The following is a 24,241-nucleotide window of genomic DNA, read 5'->3' on the forward strand; positions in this document are numbered from 1 at the left end:
TAACGGTGTCATATTACCGTCAGACATAATTGTAGATATTGTCAAATAAAAGTTCGGTATATAAATACATATATTCAAAACATTTATAAAACACATATGCATAATTATTTTGCATTGTAATGAATTGTATGTGAAATATGTATACATATTATTATAATTATATTTAGACATACATACATTATTATAATTGTTTATATATATACATATGTATATATGTATATATATATATATATAGTTTGAGTAATTTTACTCAGTAAGATTACTCAGTAATTTTACTCAGGAACAGCTTTATGCCTTGACTGTATACGCTGACACCTGTTACTCATAAACACAATATTACGGAAGAAAACTGTTTTTCAAATTTCAAACTCTCCAATCCTATTAGAGCATTAACTTTCTGTCAGCTTCCTGGTGACTCTCTGCTGGCAGCTCAGGGTGTTTCCTGTCTCTGAGATGCACCCCAGCACAGCCCTTGCTGATAAGCAAGCCAAACCTCAGATGAACTGCAAAGGCCCCGCCCACAGGAAGTGGAGTTACACAGAAACATTTATTTACAACCATCTGTTAAACCCTTTATCTATAGTTACTATAGGCATATGCATATTTGTGTTTATTATCAAAGGCACAACTAATAAAGTTGGATATTCAGAGAATCTGCAGCATCTTTTCCCTAAAACCTAAATCTAAATACCAAAAAAGTGTGGTTCATGTGACAGTGGAATGAAGGGTCAGCAAAAGTCCTTTGGAAGTCCACAACATAACTTGCAGTATTGTTCAGGTGTTTAAAGCAGCAGCAGCAACAACAACAACAACAACAACAACAACAACATATAAAGATTCTGAGAGAAAGGCTCTGCAGAGAAACAGTGAGGAGAAACGCTCTGCAGAGAAACAGTGAGGATTTGAGGCACTGTCAGAACTGTTGGCACAGTGTGGCCTGATCTACAGATGTGAGAACACCAGGGAGCGTGAGAGAGGCCTCCGGGGAATTCAAAATACATATGCAATTAAAGTGAGACATTTTGCAATTTAAAGGAAACAGAACACATTCTTTTTTGAAAGAAATGGAAAGTTTAATTCATATGCTGTATTACTCACCTCTAACCCTCAATCACACACGGTGAGGGCTCTCGATGCTACAGCAACACTTGGTCTATTATGACCGTAGGCTGTGAGTATAGTGGGTATGACCTGTAGCTTCTGGTTGCTAATGCTAGCAGAACTTAGATAGAAATATATTGATATTACTGAGTGGGACGTCACAGACTCTAGGACATGCAGTCAGTTATTTATGGAGCTCTCATAGAGTTGTCATCAAAACATTTTATAAACAAGTTAAAATGTTGTTATGATGTTAGATATTATTCATAAAATTCATAAACATGTAACAGTAAACATTATTTTAAAAGAAACAACTTCTAGTTTTGTATAGCACTTTTTATTTAATTTGCTCAAACAAAACAATATGTTAGCTTGTAAGAAAATAATGGTTAACATGAGAACAGTATGATACGAAGCAGATGAATAAAGAAAAGGTTGCCATCCATAAAACTTGCGTTTGCCAGATTTATCCCTTCAAATTCTTTCCCTCGGCAGGAAGGATAAAGATAAAAGTTTCCATCCCAGGCTGACAACAACATGGAGCAGCAGAAGACAGAACACATCTCCACGTCTCTATGACATTTAAAAGGCATCACTGACCTCGGCAGTCACACTCATTTTTACCCCTCACAGGCTTTAGGATGCAGCCTATTTCCGATACAAAAACTAATCACACATACGTAAAAAACTCAACACATAAGATGTTGTTGGGAGATTATTTCTTGGTAGGGATCAGAACCAAGATCATTTAGTTCTCCCAGCCATGATAAAAACAATGAAGCCAAACTAAAGAATAATTGCATGTGACCCTTATGACAGCTCCTGGATATTATTATTATTATTATTATTATTATTATTATGAGTTATCTATATACGTTTTTCATATTAATGCAACTTCGGAACAAGGCACAAACCACATAGCTTCAAAAAGATCTTCACTTTCTTTTTACCTGCCGCCACATTCCAAGGACTGAATATAGTGACAGAAATCTTTCTGTTTGTTGGATCCCTGGACACAATTATAGACAATAAGAAAGGCTTTTTTTAGAGTGATTGTATGGAGCTGGATACTGAATCCTTCGGTGAGCAAGTCACACGGCTGGATCCCTCTGAACATGCCTTGGATGCTGTGGAATCTCTCAGTGACCCTCATCACCCTGCCCTTGCTAACATCACACTATCTGTCAATCAGTTCAGCTAATCCAAAGCCAATGAGGAACTGGGGGAAATGATTTTCTCCCATCTGTGACCTCATCTTCACACATTAAGCCCTTGAAGACATTGTGAGACCCTACAGCCAGACACTTATCCACGGGAGCAGTATGACATCATTTAAAGGGCCACTCCGCCCACTGTACACTGCAGAAACACTTTACTGTCAGTGGTGCTTTTGAGAGACTTTGTCCACTGTGGGAAAAATAACCATTTTGATGTAAAGGCTGCAGGGGTCTCCTGACAGAGGCCTGGAGATCACACATTGTTGACAGAAGTGTGGTATTCCAAACATAGAGGGTGGAGTTGGAGAGATGTTTACATTTGTCAGCCAGGCTGCTTCTCATCAATGGTGTTGCATTATGGGAGGTGTAGGACTAAAAGTCAGAATATTTAGTCTTTGTTGATTCCATTTTTTAAATGATTGTGGTTGTCTCCCAACTAAATAGAAGGTTAATATCAAACAAGTGGAGTGCCCCTTGAAGTCAGAGATCTGTGACATCAGTGCTGTGGGTTGAGCATGTACACTGTATTGCATTGTGAGCTCTCCATCTTCTCACGAGTTCAATTACTCTGTTACCATCACTGATATAGATAACACCATAATTCATGTTGTAAATGTATCATTCTACAACTTGCTAAAGATTCCCCAGATGTAAGCTGGACGTGATCTTACTACAGTATTGGAACATTAGTCTCTCAGCCGGCAACATGTACCTTTGAGTTTGATTGTACTTTTAGTGAAAGCAAAGTATTTATAAAGTGACAGAGCCTTATTCATGTAAGACCCCAGGGAAATAAGTTTCTCATCTTTACGATTTGTCATTGGCAGGATTGAAAAAAGGGGAAACAAGTGATTAGTAAATGGCACGTTAATGTCATCATATGGACCCCTTCTTTACACATCTGGGGTGTCTTGTCACCTTTCCAAAGTTATTACTTCATAAATGCAGTAAATAATATTAATAATGAAGGATAAAAATCAGTTGAGCTACAATGTGGCTAAAGTGTCCCTGGATAGAAAATAACCTTTAAATGAGAGTATTGTGATTATTCCTTGATATCTGATGTTGTCAGCTTCACTTTCACAGAATATCTGCAATAAAGTTGACAAGAGGTGTGTCACACAGTAACCTTGTCCTATGAGTGCTCAGAAGTCAGAAGCCAAAAATACACAAAGACATTGAGAACTGATAATGGTGTTGGGACTGGGGGAGGGGGGGGGGCCTTAAAATAGATGCTACACTTATTGCTTGCAATTTAACTTGTGACAGGTAATGCAATTACGTGGCAGACTTGTGACCCTCCCCTCATAAACAAAAACAACCATACATGCACAAACAGAGTAAATATGACATTCTCTAAATCAAAATGAACAGAAAGTGAAAATTCTATCTTAACATGGCAGGTATCAGCCCAGCAGCACTCTGCAGGGACTCACCGCACCCTGCCACAGCTGGGGGTGTTGAGCTACTTCATATGGCCATAGTTCTGCACTGAATCACTCATGGTTGATAGATGCTTTTTTCTAAATAACTTGTTCTCTCTTTTGTACATATTCAGGTTAAAATACTATCTGAGGAAGACAAGCTTTACAGTGTCCTGCAGTGGTGGAATCCACCAGAGTCAGTCAACCCCCCAAAAAACACACACACATGCGCACACTCACACACACTCAGGCACGCTACCTCTACAAAAGAGGTTTTATTTTCAATCCCCACGTACTCTGTCATTTCTCTTCATAAAACCTTCTGATAGAAAATACCCAGAGTTCTGAGCTGTGATGATACAGTATCTGTGTTATTATTGGACAAAGGCTTCTCTGCCAGGATGCCAGGCCTCAGCGGGGAGGGTGGGGCGTTAAGTCTTCATAGATTGGATTCCCCACACCCCCATTACCCTTTCCCCATAGTATGTCCTCTCCCTATTAAAGGATTATTGTCACCTTGACTGTTTGTTGTTGATTTAATTTTCAACTTCTGTATAGTCATGTGTTAAATTGACCGTGGTTGTCTGTTGGGGGGGATGTAGACAGATGTATATCCTCTACGCCGTGCTCGACCTCCCCAGCTCCTCCCTGATTGCTGAGGAGAGAGACAGACACAGCATGTTAGTTATTCCTGAGCATTTAACTTCTGAGAGGACTTCTAGGTTGCCTCTGTGTGTGTTGCCTCTGTGTGTGTGTTGTCTGTGTGTGTGTTGCCTGTGTGTGTTGCCTCTGTGTATGTTGCCTCTGTGATTGCATGTGTAAAGGTTATTTACCATCAATGAGCTCTTCTTTTAGCTTTGACAGCTCCTTCCTCATCTCGTCCATAATGTCCTAATAAAGAGACATGACGGGTGTCAGTTCTCCACACAGAGCTTTGGACAGACACATGGCATTGAGAGAACATGCTAACATTTGTCAAAATCAAAGTCCACTTTATTGTCAAAGTTTCCACATGTGTTATACATACAGAAAATTGAAATACAGTTTCTGGCAGTCCCACAGTGCAAATATAAACAAGAACATATAACATAAAAAGATAAGAGCGTAGAAAAAAAGGGGGGGTTAAAAAGCGGTATAAAAAAAACAAAAAACCTAAGTAATATATACATATGTTTGACACAATCAACACAGTTTGACGGTAGTGCAAGTAGTGCTTTAATGCAAAAAAATACTTTTCAGTAGCAGCGGAGAATAGAAAGTGACTGGTGCTGGATGAGGGACGGGTGTGTGAGGGAGGGGGATTAATGTCCTAGTACATTTCCATTGAGGCTGTGGGCAAAGGTGGGTGGGACGGAGGGCGGAGAGGTCAGGGGAGAGATGGGAGCGGGGGTAGAGGGAGATGAGAGAGGGAGGGACGGAGAGAGGGGGAGCGAGAGGAGAGAGGGAGAGAGAGAGGTAGGGAGGGAGGGAGGAGAGAGAGACAGAGGATTGAGGGAGGGACGGAGGATAGAGAGAGAGCAAGAGATGGAGGGAGAGAGTGAGAGGAGAGAGGGAGGGAGAGAGTTCAGCATCCTGACCGCCTGGTGGAAGAAGCTGTTCCTAAGCCTGGTGGAGCTCGAGCGGAGGCTGCGGAACCTTCTCCCTGAAGGCAGGAGGCTGAAGAGGCTGTTGGAGGGGTGGGTGGGGTCCCCCGCAATGCCGAGTGCTTTGCGGTAGAGTCGGGTGCTGTAGATGTCCTGTAGTGTAGGGAGTGAGACCCCGATGATCCTCTGGGCAGAGTTCACGATGCGCTGCAGGCTCTTGCGGTTGGAGGCGGTGCAGCTTCCAAACCACAGTGTGATGCAGCTGCTGAGGATGCTCTCAGTGGCGCCTTGGTAGAATGAGAGCATGACGGGGGGGGGGGGGCTCCAGCTCGCTTGACCTTCCTGATGAAGTAGAGGCGTTGCTGGGCCTTCTTTGCCAGTGCAGTGGTGTTGTTGTTCAAGGTGAGGTCATCTGTGATGGTCACACCCAGGAATTTGGTGCTGCTCACCTGCTCCACAGCAGCACCATTGATGGTCAGAGGGAGGGGGGTTGGGAGTGGGTTCTCCTGAAGTCAACAACAATCTTCTTTGTTTTCCCCACATTGAGGAAGAGATTGTTTTTTTGGCACCAACGGGCCAGCTGGTTCACTTCCTTCCTGTAGTTGGTCTCATCGTTGTGGCTGATGAGACCCACCATGGTAGTGTCGTCAGCGAACTTCACGATGTGGTTGGAGCTGGAGTTGGGTTTGAAGTCATGGGTCAGCAGGGTGAAGAGAAGGGGGCTGAGCACACAGCCTTGGGGGGCCCCCATGCTCAGTATTAGTGTGTTCGATGTGTTGTTGTTGACCCGGACAGCTTGTGGTCTCTCTGTGAGGAAGTCCAGCAACCAGTTGCAGAGAGAGGGGCTGAGGCCCAGGTCTGTAAGTTTACGCACAAGCTGCTGGGGGATGATGGTGTTGAATGCTGAGCTGAAGTCTATGAATAGTGTTCTGACGTAGGAGTTCTTAGTGTCCAGGTGTGTGAGGGCTTGGTGTAGAGTGGAGGTGATTGCATCCTCTGTGGACCGTTTAGCCCGGTAGGCAAACTGAAACGGGTCCAGGGAGGGAGGAAGAGTGGATTTGATCTGCTTCATGACCAGTCTTTCGAAGCACTTCATGATGGTCGAGGTCAGTGCAACGGGGCGGTTATCGTTGAAGCAGGCTGGAGATGACTTCTTCGGCACAGGAATGATGGTGGTTTCCTTAAAGCACGTGGGAAAAACCGCCTGGCTCAGGGAGGTGTTAAAGATGTCTGTGAGGACATCCGTGAGCTCCTCTGCGCAGTCCCTCAGCACTCGACCAGGAATGTTGTTGGGTCCCGAGTCTGTCGTATCAAAGCAGTCTTGAAGTGCAGCAGTACTGTCCTCTGCCCACACCTGTACCTGTTTTGAAACCGGTTTGGTAACCTTTACCCTTGCTCTGTAGGCCGGTTTCAGCAGGACAATGAGGTGGTCAGAGAGGCTGATGTGGGGGAGGGTGGACGCCTTGTATGCTCCCTTGATGGTCGTGTAGACTAGGTCTAATGTGTTGTTTTCCTTGGTTGGAAAATCAACATGCTGGTATATTTTAGGCAGAACAGTTTTTAAGTTAGCATGGTTGAAGTCTCCAGCTGCGATGAGAAGGCCGTCTGGGTGTGCTGTCTGTTGCTCACTGATGGCTTTGTAAAGTTCACTGAGTGCCTCCTCTCTGTCCTTGTTGTTGGGGCTCGGAGGGATATAAACTGCCACCAATAGGATGGCGGAAAACTCCCTCGGCAGGTAAAAAGGACGGCATCTTAGAACCATAAACTCCACCAGCGGGGAACAGTGTTGTTTAACAACAATAGCATCTCGACACCAAGCATCACTGATGTAAACACACACACCGCCGCCGCGGGTCTTCCCCCAGCTAACTATGTTTCTGTCTGCTCGGTAGCATGTTAGCTTGTCTAGTTGAATAGCGGAGTCCGGGATGTTGTGGAGCCATGTTTCCGTGAACACGTAAGCACAGCAGTCCCTTACCTCACGCCAGGTTTTTCTAAGTAACCGTATGTTGTCCATCTTGTTGTCCAGTGAACAGACATTTGCCATAAGTAGCGTTGGAATTGCCGGCTTGTGTGGGCTAGCCGCTAGCCTCGCCCGGACACCTCCACGCTTCCCCCTTTTCGGTTTCCTCTCACACCGCTTGCGGCGTCTCTTTTTCGGGTTGGGGTCGGCACAGCAGAGTAGTCCCAGGCTGCTGAGTTCCACGGAGAGTTTGGCTTCCAAATTGAAGAAAGTTGTACTTTTTCCAAGAAGAAACTCACGGCTGTATTGTTGTACGTTCCGATATAAGTCCGTCGGACATGACGAACACAGTGACAAACTCGACAAACTAGATGAAAACGACGAAAACACTGTTTTTTTTGGGACTGCGAGGGGCCACTGCAACTGCTCGCGCCGCCATCCAACACATACCACCCATTGTCACACAATCTGGGTGATATGACCATAAACATTCAACCTATCGTGTGCAGCGACAGAATATGGAAATAAAAGTGTTCACCTGTTTCAACCTGTCATAGTCAACAGCTTCTGTGGGCACACCGTTAGCACTGAGGGATGCAGTGGGTGTGGGAGTGGACTTAGGTCTGTGTGACAAAGAAAGCAAAGAAGACAACAATGACTGATTATCCAGAGCCTCAAATAAAACAACGCTACATGTCAGGCAGCACCTGACCACATCCTAGAACCTAGAATAGTAGCTACTTCTGCTTGTATATTGCGAAAAACACTGATGAATATGACAAGCTGTATATGTGAGATGAAAATAAATATAGTTCAAGACTTTTTGTTGTAAACTTAAAAATCAACCATGGTATAACCAGACCAGAATAGATTGACTTCTAAGGATTTCATGTGCATACAGAGAAGATGCTGCCAAAACTGTACTTAGAAAACAAATCCTGAGTATGCTCACCTAGACATGCATGTAAACACAGAAGGCACACAAACACAAACACAAACACACACACACACACACACACACACACACACACACACACACACACACACACACACACACACACACACACACACACACACACACACACACACACACACACACACTCTCAGCGGCCTTATCTGCGGGCGCCAGCTGGCTCTGCTCTGGCTCTGCTCTGGCTCTACAGTGATAATGATGTGCCAAGTCTGCTGTGCGCTGGGCGGACACAAACTTCTATGTGTTTGTGTGTGTGATAGGGTGGATGTGCAGTCTGTGACGCTCACATTTGGATTCCCCAGTTACGAAAAAACAGGCAGCGTTAGGTTGGCAATGAATGGTTTAGAAAGAGGAGAAGACAAGACACACAGGAGCCCGTCCAAAGGTTTCATACAAACACTCTCTCCATCACAGCACACCCCCACCATTGTTTCAGAGAGGAGGGGTATCACACTGTGCGGGGCCTCTCTACCTGCTGCAGGAATCTGATCCTATGGGATTTCTCCACGGAAACTCTCGTCTGTGTGAGCAGCAGAGACACTCACTTTACACATTTTAGCTCAGTTCCTGTGTTCCTTAGCTTTTCACATTATGCTACTTTAGCACTGATCTTACCCACTGTCTTGACTATGAACTTATATTATATTATATTCAAATGTTTATCATCCTTTTCCCGAATCTGATGATTGAGTTAGAGGACTCGACAGAACCCTTTCTCATGTATGGAGGGCTTTGTGTACACATTTATATTTTTACAAGCTTTAGGCAGGAAAGCACTGTGACAATGAACATGTGGCTCTGATACATTCATACAACATCAAGTTAGTACGCTTGATCATCGCTAAGCTAAATGTGCCGCTTCTGTGCAATCACACACAGACAGCTCGGTGCACGAGGGGCACTTCAGCTTTAGTGATGTTAGGCAGAACGGCCCCAGCAATGCATCATGCTACAGCTAAGCAAAGGTAATGCTTTCATATGTCCCTGAGGAGAATGATTTAAAGGAGCAACTTCTGAACCTGTTAAGAAAATAAAACATAGTTGGAGTTGCAGAAAACAAAATACACACTTGTATACTGTACCTTCCGATAACTGGTGATTTGCTACCATTCATGGTGTTAGTTCTGTCCCATGGCTTCCTGGGCATGTCTGGAGGAAAACAGCCATAAATATGAAGAGCATATATCAAAAACAGAGTCACTGTTTAACAAGTATAACAATAGTGTGATGGGAGCTAGGTTCATGCTAACTGGGACCGTGGTCCTCTCTGTTGTGAAGATGCATTTTGGATAGATAAGTACTTTAATGATCCCAATTTGGGATTTGTTTGTGTTGCAGCAGCGTAAAACGACAGGCATTGTACACAGTCAAATTAAAAGACTAGAAATAAACAATTAAAAATGTAAACATCTCAATAGAAATAAAATAGGATTAAAAAAGTCAAAAATATACATGTCGGAATCATTTTTAATTTGAATGTGTTTCCACAGAGGGACACTTACCTGGTGTGCTACAGGCAGACACTTTAGGGGTGGTGTTGATCTCACCTTCCTCCTGTTGGACAGGTAGGCAAGGTTCAAAGTTCAAAGGCAGTCCTAGATTTATTCTTAAACAGACATTCACATTTTCTTTTTCAATATACGTTTTCAAAACTCATCCATTGAGGTTTCTTGTTGAGTCAATACAACTTAAAACTTCCTGTGGGGGTTTCACACTGAAAGCCTTCCATAAGGGGAGGGAAACATTTGGATTTGGAGCTTACAAATAAACAATTTCACTTTCTGATAATAAAAACACACGAATGACATGGAAAACAAATGACTTTTTTTTACTACACTGCGCATTGAATAGAGTAGTTTTTCATTCAATGTGTGCGGCAAAAAATAAATCACGAGTGGAGCACAGCGCTCGCAGCCCCACTAAAACATCATCTCATAAGTCAGCGCTGATGTGTGTATACATGTAAAAAAAAGTGCATACATGTAATCACCTGGTAATCAGAGTCAGGTGTGTGTGTAACGGGACAGCAAACCGTTTTTGACCGTGTCGTGTCGTGGACTAAAGTCAAAGTGTAAAAGTGAAAGATACAAGGTTAAATTGTATCAGAGCTGACATGCAGACCTTGTTCACAGAATGGAAACAGACCGAGCAATGTTGGTGATTATGTAGGGTGACCAGATTTGAGTTTGTGAAAAAGAGGACACTTCAGCGGGGGTGGGGGTTGGGTCACATATGCACCTATGAACATGTGAATTCATATAAATGTGTCAACAGACATGGTGACTTGTATGATAATGAACTTTATTGGCCGGCCCAACGCTAACAGAAAAACACTGCCTCAAAAGGCTATTTTGAACACTTGAAAGTTTTAAATGTGCAAAAACAAATTATACATTTGTATACAGTGTAAAGTATAGTCACAACAATGGTAAAACAAAAATAATAAAAATAATAAACCTTATTGCACAAAATAAGACATTTTTAAAGTTGAAAAGTTGTACAATGGCTGATACTTTTCAGTCCTCCTGCTCACGTGGGGCATATTTCTCAGAGGACTGAATCTTTCCCAACAGTCTACGATTACTCATTAAGTAAGAATGGAAGTCTTTGCAGGTCATGTTCTTGTAATTGTACTGGGTGCACAGAATCCCCTTCAGTGAATCAACAGACAAGCGATTCCTCTCCTTGGTCCATTGGGCTTGCATCAGGGAAAAGATACGCTCAACATTTGCATTGTGAGCAGGTATGGCAAAAAAAAACTGTACCATCTTAAGCAGCTCTGAATGAAAATCAACACTTTTGGATCTTTCAAAGAATTTGGTCCACCTCTGGTGTGCTTGTAGACCACAGAAGTCTGCATCACTGTTACTTCTCTCAATGAAATTCTCAATGAAATTGGTGACCTGATCAAAGCACTTTGAATCATCAATGTCCACCCTTTTCCCAGCTAGGTGCCTGATACAGCCCTCTACGTCATTCCAGTCAGGAATCTCACTCAGATCCATCCACATAAAAGTGGAAAACTCCTCCATGGGTGCCATCCATGTCTCTAGATAGTCCAAGCATGTACTGTACAGGCCCTGTACTTGAGCAGAGAAATGCTCACACCTCTGACCATGCCCATCCTTCTGACTTTGTGCCAGCATACTCTTGACTTTAAGAGGCATGAAGTTGTTCATCTTGCGTTCAAGAAGCATGCTATGGACCCTGTTTAGAATCCTCTTTACTTCCACAACTGAATTGTTCTCTCTCTCCATCTCTTGAATTTTCGACTGAAAAACACACATGAGTGAATGCATCTGCCAGAGGTAAATCTCACTGAACTCATCTTCAAAAAACTTCCTGATCTGCATTGGTGGTTTTTCCTGTGACAAAAAGAATGATTTCACAGCTGGATACATCTGTAGCAATCTCTCAATTCCTGGGAATAATGACAGCCATCGTGTCTTGCTGTGAGAGAGAAGAGCTCTAAATTCAACATCAGCAAACTCACAGTACTCCTTCAGACTCTCTGTGCGCACAGTGTAGATGTGGAAGTGCTGATACATTTTGAAAATGATGTGCTCAATGTCAACATCCAGTGTGTCTGCTCCGTGGTGAACACAATTGTTCAGAATATGTGCTGGGCAGCCTACACCAATAAGAGCTGTGTTCTGCAAGGACTTTTTCAAATTTGCAAAAACATTCTTCCCATCCTCATTACGCCGGATTCCTCCAAAATTTGTGTTGCAGTTGTCACCAGTGAATGCAATGCATTTCAAAAATATCCCTTTCCTTTCCAGTGTGTCTTTTATGTACTGTGACATCGTTTCAGCTGATTCATTTGGGGTGTTTTTAATTTCAAGTAACTTACTTTGCACACCACCGTTTTTCCAATCAAAATATTGAATGAGCAGAGGGAATATTTTCACTGCTCCATGATTGCTGCCATCAGTAGAAACGCCACAGTAGGGGATATCTTGAAGTGCTTCTAGCGCAACTTCAACGGAATGTGGGGCTATCACGGCATTTACAATTGCTTCTGTCTTTGTTCGAGCGCATGAGAACTTCTGAGCAGTTGGAGAATCTGTGAACACCTTTTTTAACAAGCCAGATGTGCAGTCCATTGACCTGTAGCTTTCGTGGTGCTTAACCGTGTGGAAAGCAAAAGCACCCTCAGCAGCAGTGACAGCTGCACTCTCGTTTTTACTTACGAAAAAATCTGTCACTTTAGCTGATGAGCTCTCGACCCTCGCTGCCTTTCGATGCTTTGCTGAACATATGTGTGCCTGTAGGTCGTTGGCACCTTTATTTGCGACCGACACGTAAGTGCCTGCTTTGCAGGTCAGGCACTCAGCTTCGTGTTGATCTCGACCAAGACGAAAACATGGAAACTTATGTTTTAATTCGTCAGTGAACTTGCACTTACGTTTCGGCATGGCTGAAGATGCCGGGTAGCCATGCGCGTTGCCAGTGGTAAACACGGAAGTTTGCACTAATGAGGTGAGTGACCAATTAAATGTTTAGGCCGAGCATATCGACCAATGACGGTAGCGCTAAGGTCAGGCTCTACTACACCCTGCACTTCAACCTAATGCAAAGCGAACTGTAGGGGGAGGGCGTGACTAGTATGTGAATGAAAGAGAGAGCAATGCAAATTCGCTGTAAACACGTTTGAGGCTAGAATAACAAAATCCCGGACGATTTTGAAATTATAAAAATTATAATTTTTAGGTTTCAAAAAGAGGACATGTCCAGGCAAAAGAGGACGTCTGATCACCCTAGATTATGCTGAATAACAAATAAAAGGATCGAGAGATTCAAAGACACATGATTGGACATTGTTTTGTTGGACTGGAGCACGCGTCCGAGAAGTTCTCCCGTTCGATCCCTCGATGCCTGGAAGTATAGATCATACTTAAAAGGCACTATAGCACGCTTTACTCCATGTATTAAGGTACAAAAAGCCTATATATAAATATCTAAGTTGTTCGTGCCCCACCAGTTTTGTATATAGCTATACAAAAAAAAACGCCACTGGGTGAGGAGAAGGGATGTTCCTGGAGAGAGAGAGACGGGGGAATGCTCCGAACGACCTAACGGTATATGTGTGTGTTTAACGGAGTAAATAAGTTGTCTTGTAGTTATTGTTAAATCCTGTATCATTGGGTCAGGACTTTCATTCTACACTATTTTTATACAGTGTTGCATTGTGAGTATCCTGCAGCAGGAAATACGACGTCTGCTGCAGGTAGGTTGAGTAAAGAAATGGGTCCGCATGAGAAGTCTTTAAAAGTCATGTTATTATTGTATTGAGACTTTGTCTTACACTTTTGTATAACATATATGCCATCCTATAAATCGCATTTTTGCGATGTTTGGCACAGTATTGTAACTTTTATTTGATTTTCTGTTCTCACCTTGAACTAGCCTATGGTTGCATTGTTGTCGTACAGCTTGTAATATTGCATTTATTTTGTCTATGTGGACCCGATTCGAAACCCATGCTCTGTATTTGTTTTGTCTGACCCATTGTGCAGGTAACCAATTTGATTTGTTGGTTAAGTTATGTTCCTTGTATGTTTTAAAATTCCACTCGTGGAGAGGCTAGCATTCTCAAGCTAGTATGGCTAGCAGGTCACGTCACGTCGTTGTTGCATTCCATATGCAGTACCGCTTGTCGCCACAGGAGTGGAGTGTTTACCCTTTTCTTTTGCGCTGTTCAGCGTAACTAACATTGAAAATGGATGAAATAGTGTTGCGATTGTACGCTGTTTGTCAGATTGACATAGTAACTGTATATTTTTGATATAGCATTAGCTTTAAAAAGACACTGTATGATCACCATGATAAAATGTGTGTGCAATTAGATATAAATTAGAACTATAAATATGTTTGCTTTATTAACACATTACATATTAATGTAATGCTGTAGAATATAGTAGTTTCTAGGAAATTGTAATTTTATTGTAACAGGATATTAGTAATGTAGTACGCCATAAGCAGGAAATATGACGTCTGCTGCAGGTGGACCCGATTCGAAACCCATGCTCTGTATTTGTTTTGTCTGACCCTTTGTGCAGGCAATAAACTACTTCATTCTGAGAGTGTCCCAGTCCATCGAATACCATCCAAACACAACGCAGGTTACATGTGCAAGTGATAATTAACGTACTTCTTTGTTGTTTTGGCGTGGTTTCGGACGATAGTAACCTGTCTCAGAAGTGAATAAACTCACGGACAAAAAGAGACACGAGGCCTCCTTGTATTCTTATAGGGAGACGCTACAATGATGATTGAATGATGCGACGCATGACATGTGATGTGAGGAGCGCGTAACCAATCCAAGCTACAAGGACTAATGCAGTTCAGAGCCCAGACCACCGCTCTGATGCTTTTAAAGCAACTTTCGAGATTTTAACACTATCAGGGCACAAAGGCCATGGTGGACGAAGGACGTACAATTATTTTCGGGGCATCACGGCCAGGCCGTGAAATTCCTACCCTAGTGCACGCTTGTGGAGTAATGGCAGTGGTGGGCCGTCAGGGCCAGCAAGGCCTTCTCTGCTGCCTAAACATCATCTGAATATAAATTTAATTTCGATATATTTTTTCCACAAATATGTATTAAATTATTCCCCATAGTCTATTCTCTTCATTTCATAAATTTCGTCTTGGTTGCGCTGCTTCCAGCCTCAGAACGAGATTTGGAGGGCTGGCCTTTATGTCAGAGCTTTTATCCAATCATATTTCAGCCATAATGTGTTGCTAGAGTCAAAGAAATCTGCATTTAGGCCTTCAGAATCAACAGTGCAGGCGCCTGTAGCTTCAAGTAAACGCAAACAAAACTGTGGCGTTAACCAATCAGATTTCGAGTTGGCGACAATGGGCCAGCTAGCAGGCGTATGCTAACGTTAGCACATGCACGTCTTCTGATTGGATACGCACTATTGAGGCAGAGCTAGGCAGAGCCATACAGTCTATGGGCAGAGCTAGCAAACTGCATTAGAATTTGAGCGAGCTAATTTGTGTAGATTTCTACAAGCTATTTTTTTTCAACCCACAATAGCTGAAGGAGGAGAAGAGATCGATTTGGTCGCAGACATATGTCCCAGCTAAAAACAGAACTGACTGTAATGCAGTGGTGGGCCGTCAGGGCCAGCAAGGCCTTCTCTGCTGGCCTAACCATCATCAGAATATACATTTAATTTTGATATATTTTTTCCACAAATATGTATTACATTATTCCCCATAGTCTATTCTCTTCATTTCATAACTTTCCTCTTGGTTGCGCTGCTTCCAGCCTCAGAACGAGATTTGGAGGGCTGGCCTTTGTTAGAGCTTTTATCCAATCATATTTCAGCCATAATGTGTTGCTAGGGTCAAAGAAATCTGCCCTTAGGCCTTCAGAATCACCAGTGCGGGCGCCTGTAGCTTAAAGTGAATGCAAACAAAACTGTGGCGTTATCCAATCAGATTTCGAGTTGGCGACAACGGGCCAGCTAGCAGGCGTACGCTAACGTTAGCACGTGCACGTCTTCTGATTGGATACGCACTATTGAGAGGCAGAGCTAGGCAGAGCCATACAATACAGTCTATGGGCAGAGCTAGCAAACTGAACTAGAACTTGAGCGAGCTAATTTGTGTAGATTTCTACAAGCTATTTTTTTTCAACCCACAATGGCTGAAAGAGGAGAAGAGATCGATTTGGTCGCAGATATATGTCCCGGCTAAAAACAGAACTGACTGTAATGTATGCCATGACTGATTTTGAAGGGAAAAGTCCCACTGATCTCCTTCATTTCCTTAAGCAGAAAAATCTGAGTGAGAGCATGGGGCAGCTTTACACATTGGCATGTGTGGCAGTGACGATCCCTGTGTCCACTGCTTCTGTCGAGCGGTCATTCTCGGCCTTAAAACGAATAAAAACTTATGCCAGACATTCTACTTGACAGACTCGGCTTTCAGCATTAGCCTTGATGTCTATTGAAAAGGACTTATTGGTGGAACTGAAGCGCACTGATAAACTGTAAAACAGAGTAATTGAAGTGTTCTTGAGGAAAGAAAGGAGGATGGATTTTATGTTCAAATAATCAGTTGTTTGGGCGAGTACAAAGCATTTTAATTGTATATATTTTTGTCATTTTATGTCGTTAATATTAAATCAATATTAACAAATGAATATACAGTGGGGCAAAAAAGTATTTAGTCAGCCACCAATTGTGCAAGTTCTCCCATTTAAAAAGATGAGAGAGGCCTGTAATTTTTATCATAGGTATGCCTCAACTATGAGAGACAAAATGAGAAAAAAAATCCAGGAAATCACATTGTAGGATTTTTAAAGAATTTATTTTCAAATGATTGTGGAAAATAAGTATTTGGTCAATAACAAAAGTTCATCTCAATACTTTGTTATATACCCTTTGTTGGCAATGACAGAGGTCAAACGTTTTCTGTAAGTCTTCACAAGGTTTTCACACACTGTTGCTGGTATTTTGGCCCATTCCTCCATGCAGATCTCCTCTAAAGCAGTGATGTTTTGGGGCAGTCGCTGGGCAACACAGACTTTCAACTCCCTCCAAAGATTTTCTATGGGGTTGAGATCTGGAGACTGGCTAGGCCACTCCAGGACCTTGAAATGCTTCTTACGAAGCCACTCCTTCGTTGCCCTGGCGGTGTGTTTGGGATCATTGTCATGCTGAAAGACCCAGCCATGCTTCATCTTCAGTGCCCTTGCTGATGGAAGGAGGTTTTCACTCAAAATCTCACGATACATGGCCCCATTCATTCTTTCCTTTACACGGATCAGTCGTCCTGGTCCCTTTGCAGAAAAACAGCCCCAAAGCATGATGTTTCCATCCCCATGCTTCACAGTAGGTATGGTGTTCTTTGGATGCATCCTTTCTCCTCCAAACACGACAAGTTGAGTTTTTACCAAAAAGTTCTATTTTGGTTTCATCTGACCATATGACATTCTCCCAATCCTCTTCTGGATCATCCAAATGCCCTCTAGCAAACTTCAGACGGGCCTGGACATGTACTGGCTTAAGCAGGGGGACACGTCTGGAACTGCAGGATTTAAGTCCCTGGCGGCGTAGTGTGTTACTGATGGTAGCCTCTGTTACTTTGGTCCCAGCTCTCTGCAGGTCATTCACTAGGTCCCCCCGTGTGGTTCTGGGATTTTTGCTCACCGTTCTTGTGATCATTTTGACCCCACGGGGTGAGATCTTGCGTGGAGCCCCAGATCGAGGGAGATTAGCAGTGGTCTTGTATGTCTTCCATTTTCTAATAATTGCTCCCACAGTTGATTTCTTCACACCAAGCTGCTTACCTATTGCAGATTCAGTTTTCCCAGCCTGGTGCAGGTCTACAATTTTGTCTCTGTTCTCCTTTGACAGCTCTTTGGTCTTGGCCATAGTGGAGTTTGGAGTATGACTGTTTGAGGTTGTGGACAGGTGTCTTTTATACTGATAACGAGTTCAAAAAGGTGCCATTAATACAGGTAACGAGTGGAGGACAGAGGAGCCTCTTAAAGAAGAAGTTACAGGTCTGTGAGAGCCAGAAATCTTGCTTGTTTGTAGGTGACCAAATACTTATTTTACCAAGGAATTTACCAATTCATTCATTAAAAATCCTACGATGTGATTTTCGGGATTTTTTTTCTCATTTTGTCTCTCATAGTTGAGGTATACCTATGATAAAAATTACAGGCATCTCTCATCTTTTTAAATGGGAGAACTTGCACAATTGGTGGCTGACTAAATACTTTTTTGCCCCACTGTATATGTAATTAAAATGACAAATATATAAAAAAATGTATGTTTGATGCTTCTGCAAGAGATGTAGAGATGTGTGTGGCGCACAAATGCAAATCATTTGTTTTCTTTTATTTTCAGTGAATAGTTTGTGTCTTTATCGTCATGTTTCTTAAATGAAACTGCTGTGGGTGCGACAATGCGCTGTTTAGTGAACAAACTTGTTAATGCTCACATACTTTTGGTGGACTTAATACAACTTTGTAGACTAATCCCTTAAAAGCGCCTTTTATTTTTAAGTTCTAACAGTATCCAAGCGATCTTAAAGCTGGTAGTTTAACACTCTTAATTGTAAATGCTGATTTATTGATTATAAATGCTTCGGAAATATTAATATAACTCTGTTGTACTTGGATATGTTAAGGTGATGCAATGCCCGGTTATACTGCGTTTCTTTCTAAATGTATAGTTTCTAGAGCCATGGCGTCATAATGATGGCATTAAGAGGTGGAATAATTCAGGTAGGACTGTGCAGGACATCACTGAAGGCCTAGGTGTGTAATGCGAGGCCCGCCACTGAGTAATGGATTACATGTAACGGGATACACAAAAAAAACTAAATGTATTCCCTGATTGGTAAAAAAATTAAAAAAGGATGTTATCAATTTATTGTCACATTTCTAAAAAGTGGGAATTTTAAGCACAATTACATTGTTAGTAAAAAACTAAAAAGAGCATCCAGTGTTTGTTGCAAAGGAGTGTGAAGTGTGAATATATACGCCTGAATCTGCTTTATGGTTTTCACTTTCTTTGGTTTATCTGATCTTTTGTTAATTCAGCAGGTAAACCAATATGTTCATAAAATAGTGTGTGTGATCTTAACTGTATGTATTGTACTACAGTATGTATGTAAACTGAAACAGAGCCTTTTCTGTCAGCTCAGATTTTATTTCTGCTTTTTTTTTTTTAAACTGAAAGGCAGGTTTTCCTATAAATAAAATCATTTTTGGTTCTCAATATATTGGTTTCTTTTTTTCTGAGGTCACATTGTTCGGTTTTCTTATAAATACGCAAAAAAACATCTTTTTGATATTTGTTTTCTCTTGGATTTAAACTAGGATTCTGAATACATTTTCTGTTTACAGAACTATGTCTTGTAACTAGGGTTGTCAAACGATTAAACATTTTAATCTAATTAATCACAAGATTTTTTGAATTAATTTCGATTAATCACAATCCTAAATATGACTGAAAAATTCACATTTTCTGTGTACTGTTCTCAGAACAGAAAGATAAATGACAAGAAGCAGATATTACATTTGTTCTTTAATAATGACAAATCAAACATTTTTTTTAATTCTAAACAATTTTGGCAACTCAGCCATCGCTCTTTTTCTTTAGCAAATACAGGATAGGTGAATGGAACAATTTTCTTTTTGAACAAACCACACTTTCAGACAATTACATGTGGCCCTTTTACCTTTTGTGTATTCATCTTTTAGCCAGTTGCTAAGGCAAACTAACTGGTTAACATTTTCTGAACGTAAAGCGGACCGTTTCTTCTGAACAATATGGCCTGCGACTGAGAAGAGTCGTTCGCACGGAACCTTGGATGCAGGAGTCACTATATATTTGCGGGCAAGCAGGGCCAGCTTGTCATGTGCTCCTGAATGAGCAGCCCACCACTGCATGGGGCAGTCCTCCGTACTTATGACGCTCTTCTGTTTTCATTACGGTTAAAGCAAATGACTTCAGTTCCCAGGTTTTAGTGATGTGATGCGCTGTCACACCCAGATAACTGTTGTTACTCACGGAGGTCCAGTGGTCTCCTGTCAAAGCAACATATTCCGCTGAAGCCAAATCCTCTTCCTTCGTTTTCTTTTTAGCGTCATATAGTTCGTTGATTTTAGTTATCACTGTACCTCTCGACTGTGGCTTGTAGAATGTGTCTAAAGTTGCCACTTTCAAAACTTCTGCGAGGACCGTGTCCTCGACAATACTAATCGGTCTACAGTCCTTGGCTATCCATCTGGCAATTGTGTCTCTCAGCTTCTCAGACGTAGACTTACTTAATACCCTGCATTCGGTGAGGGTGGTCTGACGCATGCCAGGCGTAACACCTGAAGTTGAAGCCCCAACAAATGAATGCTTGGCGTTAAGATGGTACTTAAGGCTCGAGGTGCTTCGGTGAAATGAAAAGTCCTTCCTGCAGTGTGAGCAAACCACAACAAGTTTGTGTACTGTTCCATCTTTGTTTTTTTTATACTCGAACTGTCCATCCAGAGGGCCAACAGGTTCCTCGGACTCCTCCATGTTGCTCGTGTCAGCCATGCCTTTTACGTGACGAGGAATGACGCGGCGGGGGTTTAATTGTGGGCAAATCAGGGCGGGAATGCGTTAAAAAAATGATCGCCGTTAATTCCAGAAATTAATCATCTCGCGTTAACGCGTTAATTTTGACAGCCCTACTTGTAACATAATACATTTAAAGTAACCCTCCCAGCATTGATAGTGAATGTAGTGTGCACACACTGAGGGGGTGTGTGTATCCCACAGAGGAGCTCTGGGACCTCAGCAGTGAGTCATGGAGATATTAAGAAGACATGAGAGAAGACATACGGTACTCACTGATCTCTGGTCGGGTTCAGGGGACGAGCCCTTCTCTGCAATTCTTCTCCTGTAACAAATGAAGGCCAGCCATGTTAGGGGGGTCCACATCACATACTGTTATTCACCACACTCTAAATATTTTGAGTAAAGCCATTATTCCGAATACAATCATGAGAGAGTGTGAAATGCTTATTCAGAAGGTATTAAATTAAAGTACCATTGAGATAACATAGGATGTCTATTATTGTGGAATGAGCAGTGTGTGGGGGGTGAGCCTACCTCCTGGCCAACAGGGCGCTCATCTCCTCCATGAGCCCCCCTCCTGCAGACAGAGGGCCGTTGCCTCTGACTTCAGATTTGGCCCCTGCGGCCCCTCCAGCCCCCAACATGGCTGCTGCATCATCACTCTAAATACATTAAGCACACACACAACACGTTGTTTACAGCGGGACGTATCAACGCTGCTTTTTTATTGATTGATTGATTGATTTTATATCAGAAAAGTCATAACAATTGAAAAATGCTAATGATTTTTCTCCATTTTATGGTTCATTTCAGTTTTAATTGACAGAACTGCATGTACAGACCTCTGTGATGAGATGCAGCAGAAGTTGAGTGTGTGTGTGTCTGTGTGTGTGTGTGTATGTGTGTGTGTGTGTGTGTGTGTGTGTGTGTGTGTGTGTGTGTTTTACTGACAGTGATGCTGTGTGTATCTGGGCTGCAGAACACAGACATGATGTACGTGCAGCTGCTCGCCTAAACACTTATCATGTGATGCAGAGCTGTGAGAGCGGGATCAGGCAGCCAATCAGAGCTCACCCTGGGCACTTTGCGCAGCTTGGCTCCAGCGAGGGCGGCGGCCAGGCCTGAGACAGGACGCTCCTCTGCAGGAGAGAACAGGCCGGCGGGGAGGGGGGGAGCCGGCGGAGGCAGTGGGAGTCCGGGAGGAGGAGGCGGACCTGGTGGAGTAAAGGGGGTCCCGCCTGGAGTGAATGTAGGGGGCAGTGGAGGGGGTGGGGGTGGGGGAGGGTGGCCGGCTGGGATGGTGGTGTTGGAGGTCACAGTGGAGCCGGGAGGCAGGGGTGGAGGTGGTGGAGGCGTGGGGGTGGTCAACCCTGGGGTCTGTAAACAGACCACATCTGTAGGGGGGGGGGGGGGGGGGGGGGGGGAAATGGGAGATGACAGAGGAATGGAAGTTAAGTTCAAACTTTCACTCATCAGCAAAGCTTCACCCCCCAACAAATACTACCAACCCTGTGTTAATATTAGTGGGATATAGACACAGCTACTCTGTTGCCCTGGAACCTGCAGAGTCCTGTTTTAATAAACATGAAACACACACATCAGGAAAACATGCAGCATTAGACCCAGCCACAGGAAGCATCACCAACGGTTATTATGTTAAAAACATTATAAGATATATCATAATAATAAGTGACCATCTCCGGAGGGTGCACGTTTAAATAAAGTGAGCGCAGACAGAGTCACACACACACACACACACACACACACACACACACACACACACACACACACACACACACACACACACACACACACACACACACACACACACACACACACACACACACACACACACACACACACACACACACAATGTCCTAAAGACCATCAAGTTGGGCAGCAGTTGTTTTAAGTCAAGATCATCTGCCTACAGATAGCAGTGGTCTTTGATAAAGTTGATAACATTTATAATGTGTGAGCTTGTCCTTTTAAACTCAACAGCAGACATACTTCACTCAATAATCACGTTGCTCCCAACTCCATGAGAGAGAGGCTCCTGCTCGGGCCCCACACTGTGAGAAGGATGCACACACAGATGCAAACACACATGCCGCTGATGAGCCCCCCCACAGCTGTTTTTATGGTAAGGGGCACCTTCAGACACCTGTGTGATCACACACCCCCCCCCTGCCCTGCTGTTAGTGTGTCAGTAGGAAAGCAGTGAGAAACTAGGGGAGAGCGGCAGTGAGAGAGAGAGCAGAATGTGGACTGGAGGCCTTACCCTGGGGCGGACAGGACGAGCCCCCCCCCTCTTGGCCTGTGGAGGTGTTCCACTCCCCTGGCCTGGACAGGCCAAGGCCCTCCGGGGGGGGGCAGAGCTCAGCAGAGGTGGCGGCGGCTGCAGCAGGGGGTGCTGTGGAGGGAGAGGGCACACCAGGAGCCTGGGATGAGGAGGGGGGAGACAAGACGAAGGAAGAGGATGGAGACGGAGCTATGGGGGAGGGGAGAGGGGGCGGGGTAGGTGGGGGAGGCGGGGTGGGGCAGGCGATGCCAATAGGAGTGTGGCTGTGTGGGATGGTCACGGGAGAAGGTGCAGGGAACATGGGCGGGCCGTTGGGGGCCGGTGAGGGGGGCTTCTGGGTGAAAGGGGAGGGGGCAGCAATTGGGACTAGCGGTCTGAGGCCTGCAGCCTTCCCTTGGGGGCTGCTTGTCATGACAGGGGGTGAGGGGGGCAGTGGCGTGAAGTTGCTCGCTGACCACACCACAGAGTTGGGCGGGGGGGGTAGGGAGGGGGCAGTAAGTGGGACTTGCTGTCGCCTCGGCACTGTGGCGTAGTGGGGCAGGACCGGGTGGAAGGCAGAACCCAATGAGGTGGCAAACCGGGACGCCGAATGCCTTAACGGGGGGGTGGGCGGGGTAGTGGAGGAAGACAAGTGTGACCCAGGGGCCAGGTAGGAAGGTGAGGGAGGGGATACGGGCATGGAGGACGTCCTGCTGTACGCCTGAGGTGTGGGGGTGTACAGGGTGCTTTCGAAGGCTAAATGTACAAAGAGAAAAACCAAGGTGAAGGACGACACAGGACAGAAGGGAAGGAGAGAAGGAAGGAAGGAAGCAGCCGTCATGCAGGAGGAGACGGCAGGTTAGGGAAAAAGGAGGGAGGGAGGAAAAAAGAGAAGGGGGAGATGAAGCAGGAAGAATGGTTTAATCCAGGTTGTGTACTCCGTTAGTGGACAGGTGTTAGCACCGGAGACACACAAACACACATCGTGTGGGTGGCAAAGAAAGAAAGGGAAAACACACACACACACACACACACACACACACACACACACACACACACACACACACACACACACACACACACACACACACAGGAGTTTGTTTTTTGCAGGATGTTTATGAGGCGTCTCCTAAACCCTTCCTGCTCCATGAGCTACCTGACTGATTACCTTCAGTGTGTTGTAAATGCTCTGAAGGGAAGGGCTTAGCATCGCTGCACACTGTTCAGAGGAGCTGCCGTATGTTATGAAGGGGGGGAGGGTGAGTGGGTTCAAAGTGGTTCGCCTGTTCCTTACTAATTTTGTCTTCCTACGAATTCCTTATTCTGCCAACATATTCTGCATTGAAAAACCCTGACATAATATCAAATTTACTATCGTGAATGGTTTATACAATCAGTCACATATCCACACTTCCCATCTGGCAACATGACACACACACACACACACACACACACACACACACACACACACACACACACACACACACACACACACACACACACACACACACACACACACACACACACACACACACAAACTCTCTTTCTCTCTTCTGTGTGTATTCTGAGAGCTCAGTATTTACCCTTAACCTTTTCAACTGAAGTAAATA

General features: G+C 43.8%; 1 protein-coding gene across 4 annotated transcripts in view; it reads right to left on the reverse strand.

Annotated features, from left to right (window-relative positions):
- Nucleotides 1–1,130: 1,130 nt before the first annotated feature.
- Nucleotides 1,131–24,241, reverse strand: part of enah (ENAH actin regulator) — a 115,985-nt gene continuing 92,874 nt past the window's right edge. For 2 of the 4 annotated variants that reach the window (XM_063902510.1, XM_063902509.1), the window contains exons 6-14: nucleotides 22,632–23,387; nucleotides 21,425–21,744; nucleotides 20,885–21,012; nucleotides 20,624–20,672; nucleotides 9,764–9,815; nucleotides 9,344–9,410; nucleotides 7,827–7,911; nucleotides 4,576–4,633; nucleotides 1,131–4,397 (exon numbers count right to left, since the gene is read on the reverse strand). In XM_063902510.1, the coding sequence (XP_063758580.1) occupies nucleotides 4,360–4,397; nucleotides 4,576–4,633; nucleotides 7,827–7,911; nucleotides 9,344–9,410; nucleotides 9,764–9,815; nucleotides 20,624–20,672; nucleotides 20,885–21,012; nucleotides 21,425–21,744; nucleotides 22,632–23,387 (1,553 nt within the window). In that variant the 3' untranslated portion in view covers nucleotides 1,131–4,359. The remainder of the gene's footprint in view (nucleotides 4,398–4,575; nucleotides 4,634–7,826; nucleotides 7,912–9,343; nucleotides 9,411–9,763; nucleotides 9,816–20,623; nucleotides 20,673–20,884; nucleotides 21,013–21,424; nucleotides 21,745–22,631; nucleotides 23,388–24,241) is intronic. The other 2 variants (XM_063902512.1, XM_063902511.1) reach the window with 2 other exon arrangements.

Source organism: Eleginops maclovinus, chromosome 15 (assembly GCF_036324505.1).
Source record: "Eleginops maclovinus isolate JMC-PN-2008 ecotype Puerto Natales chromosome 15, JC_Emac_rtc_rv5, whole genome shotgun sequence".
NCBI lineage: Eukaryota > Metazoa > Chordata > Actinopteri > Perciformes > Eleginopidae > Eleginops > Eleginops maclovinus.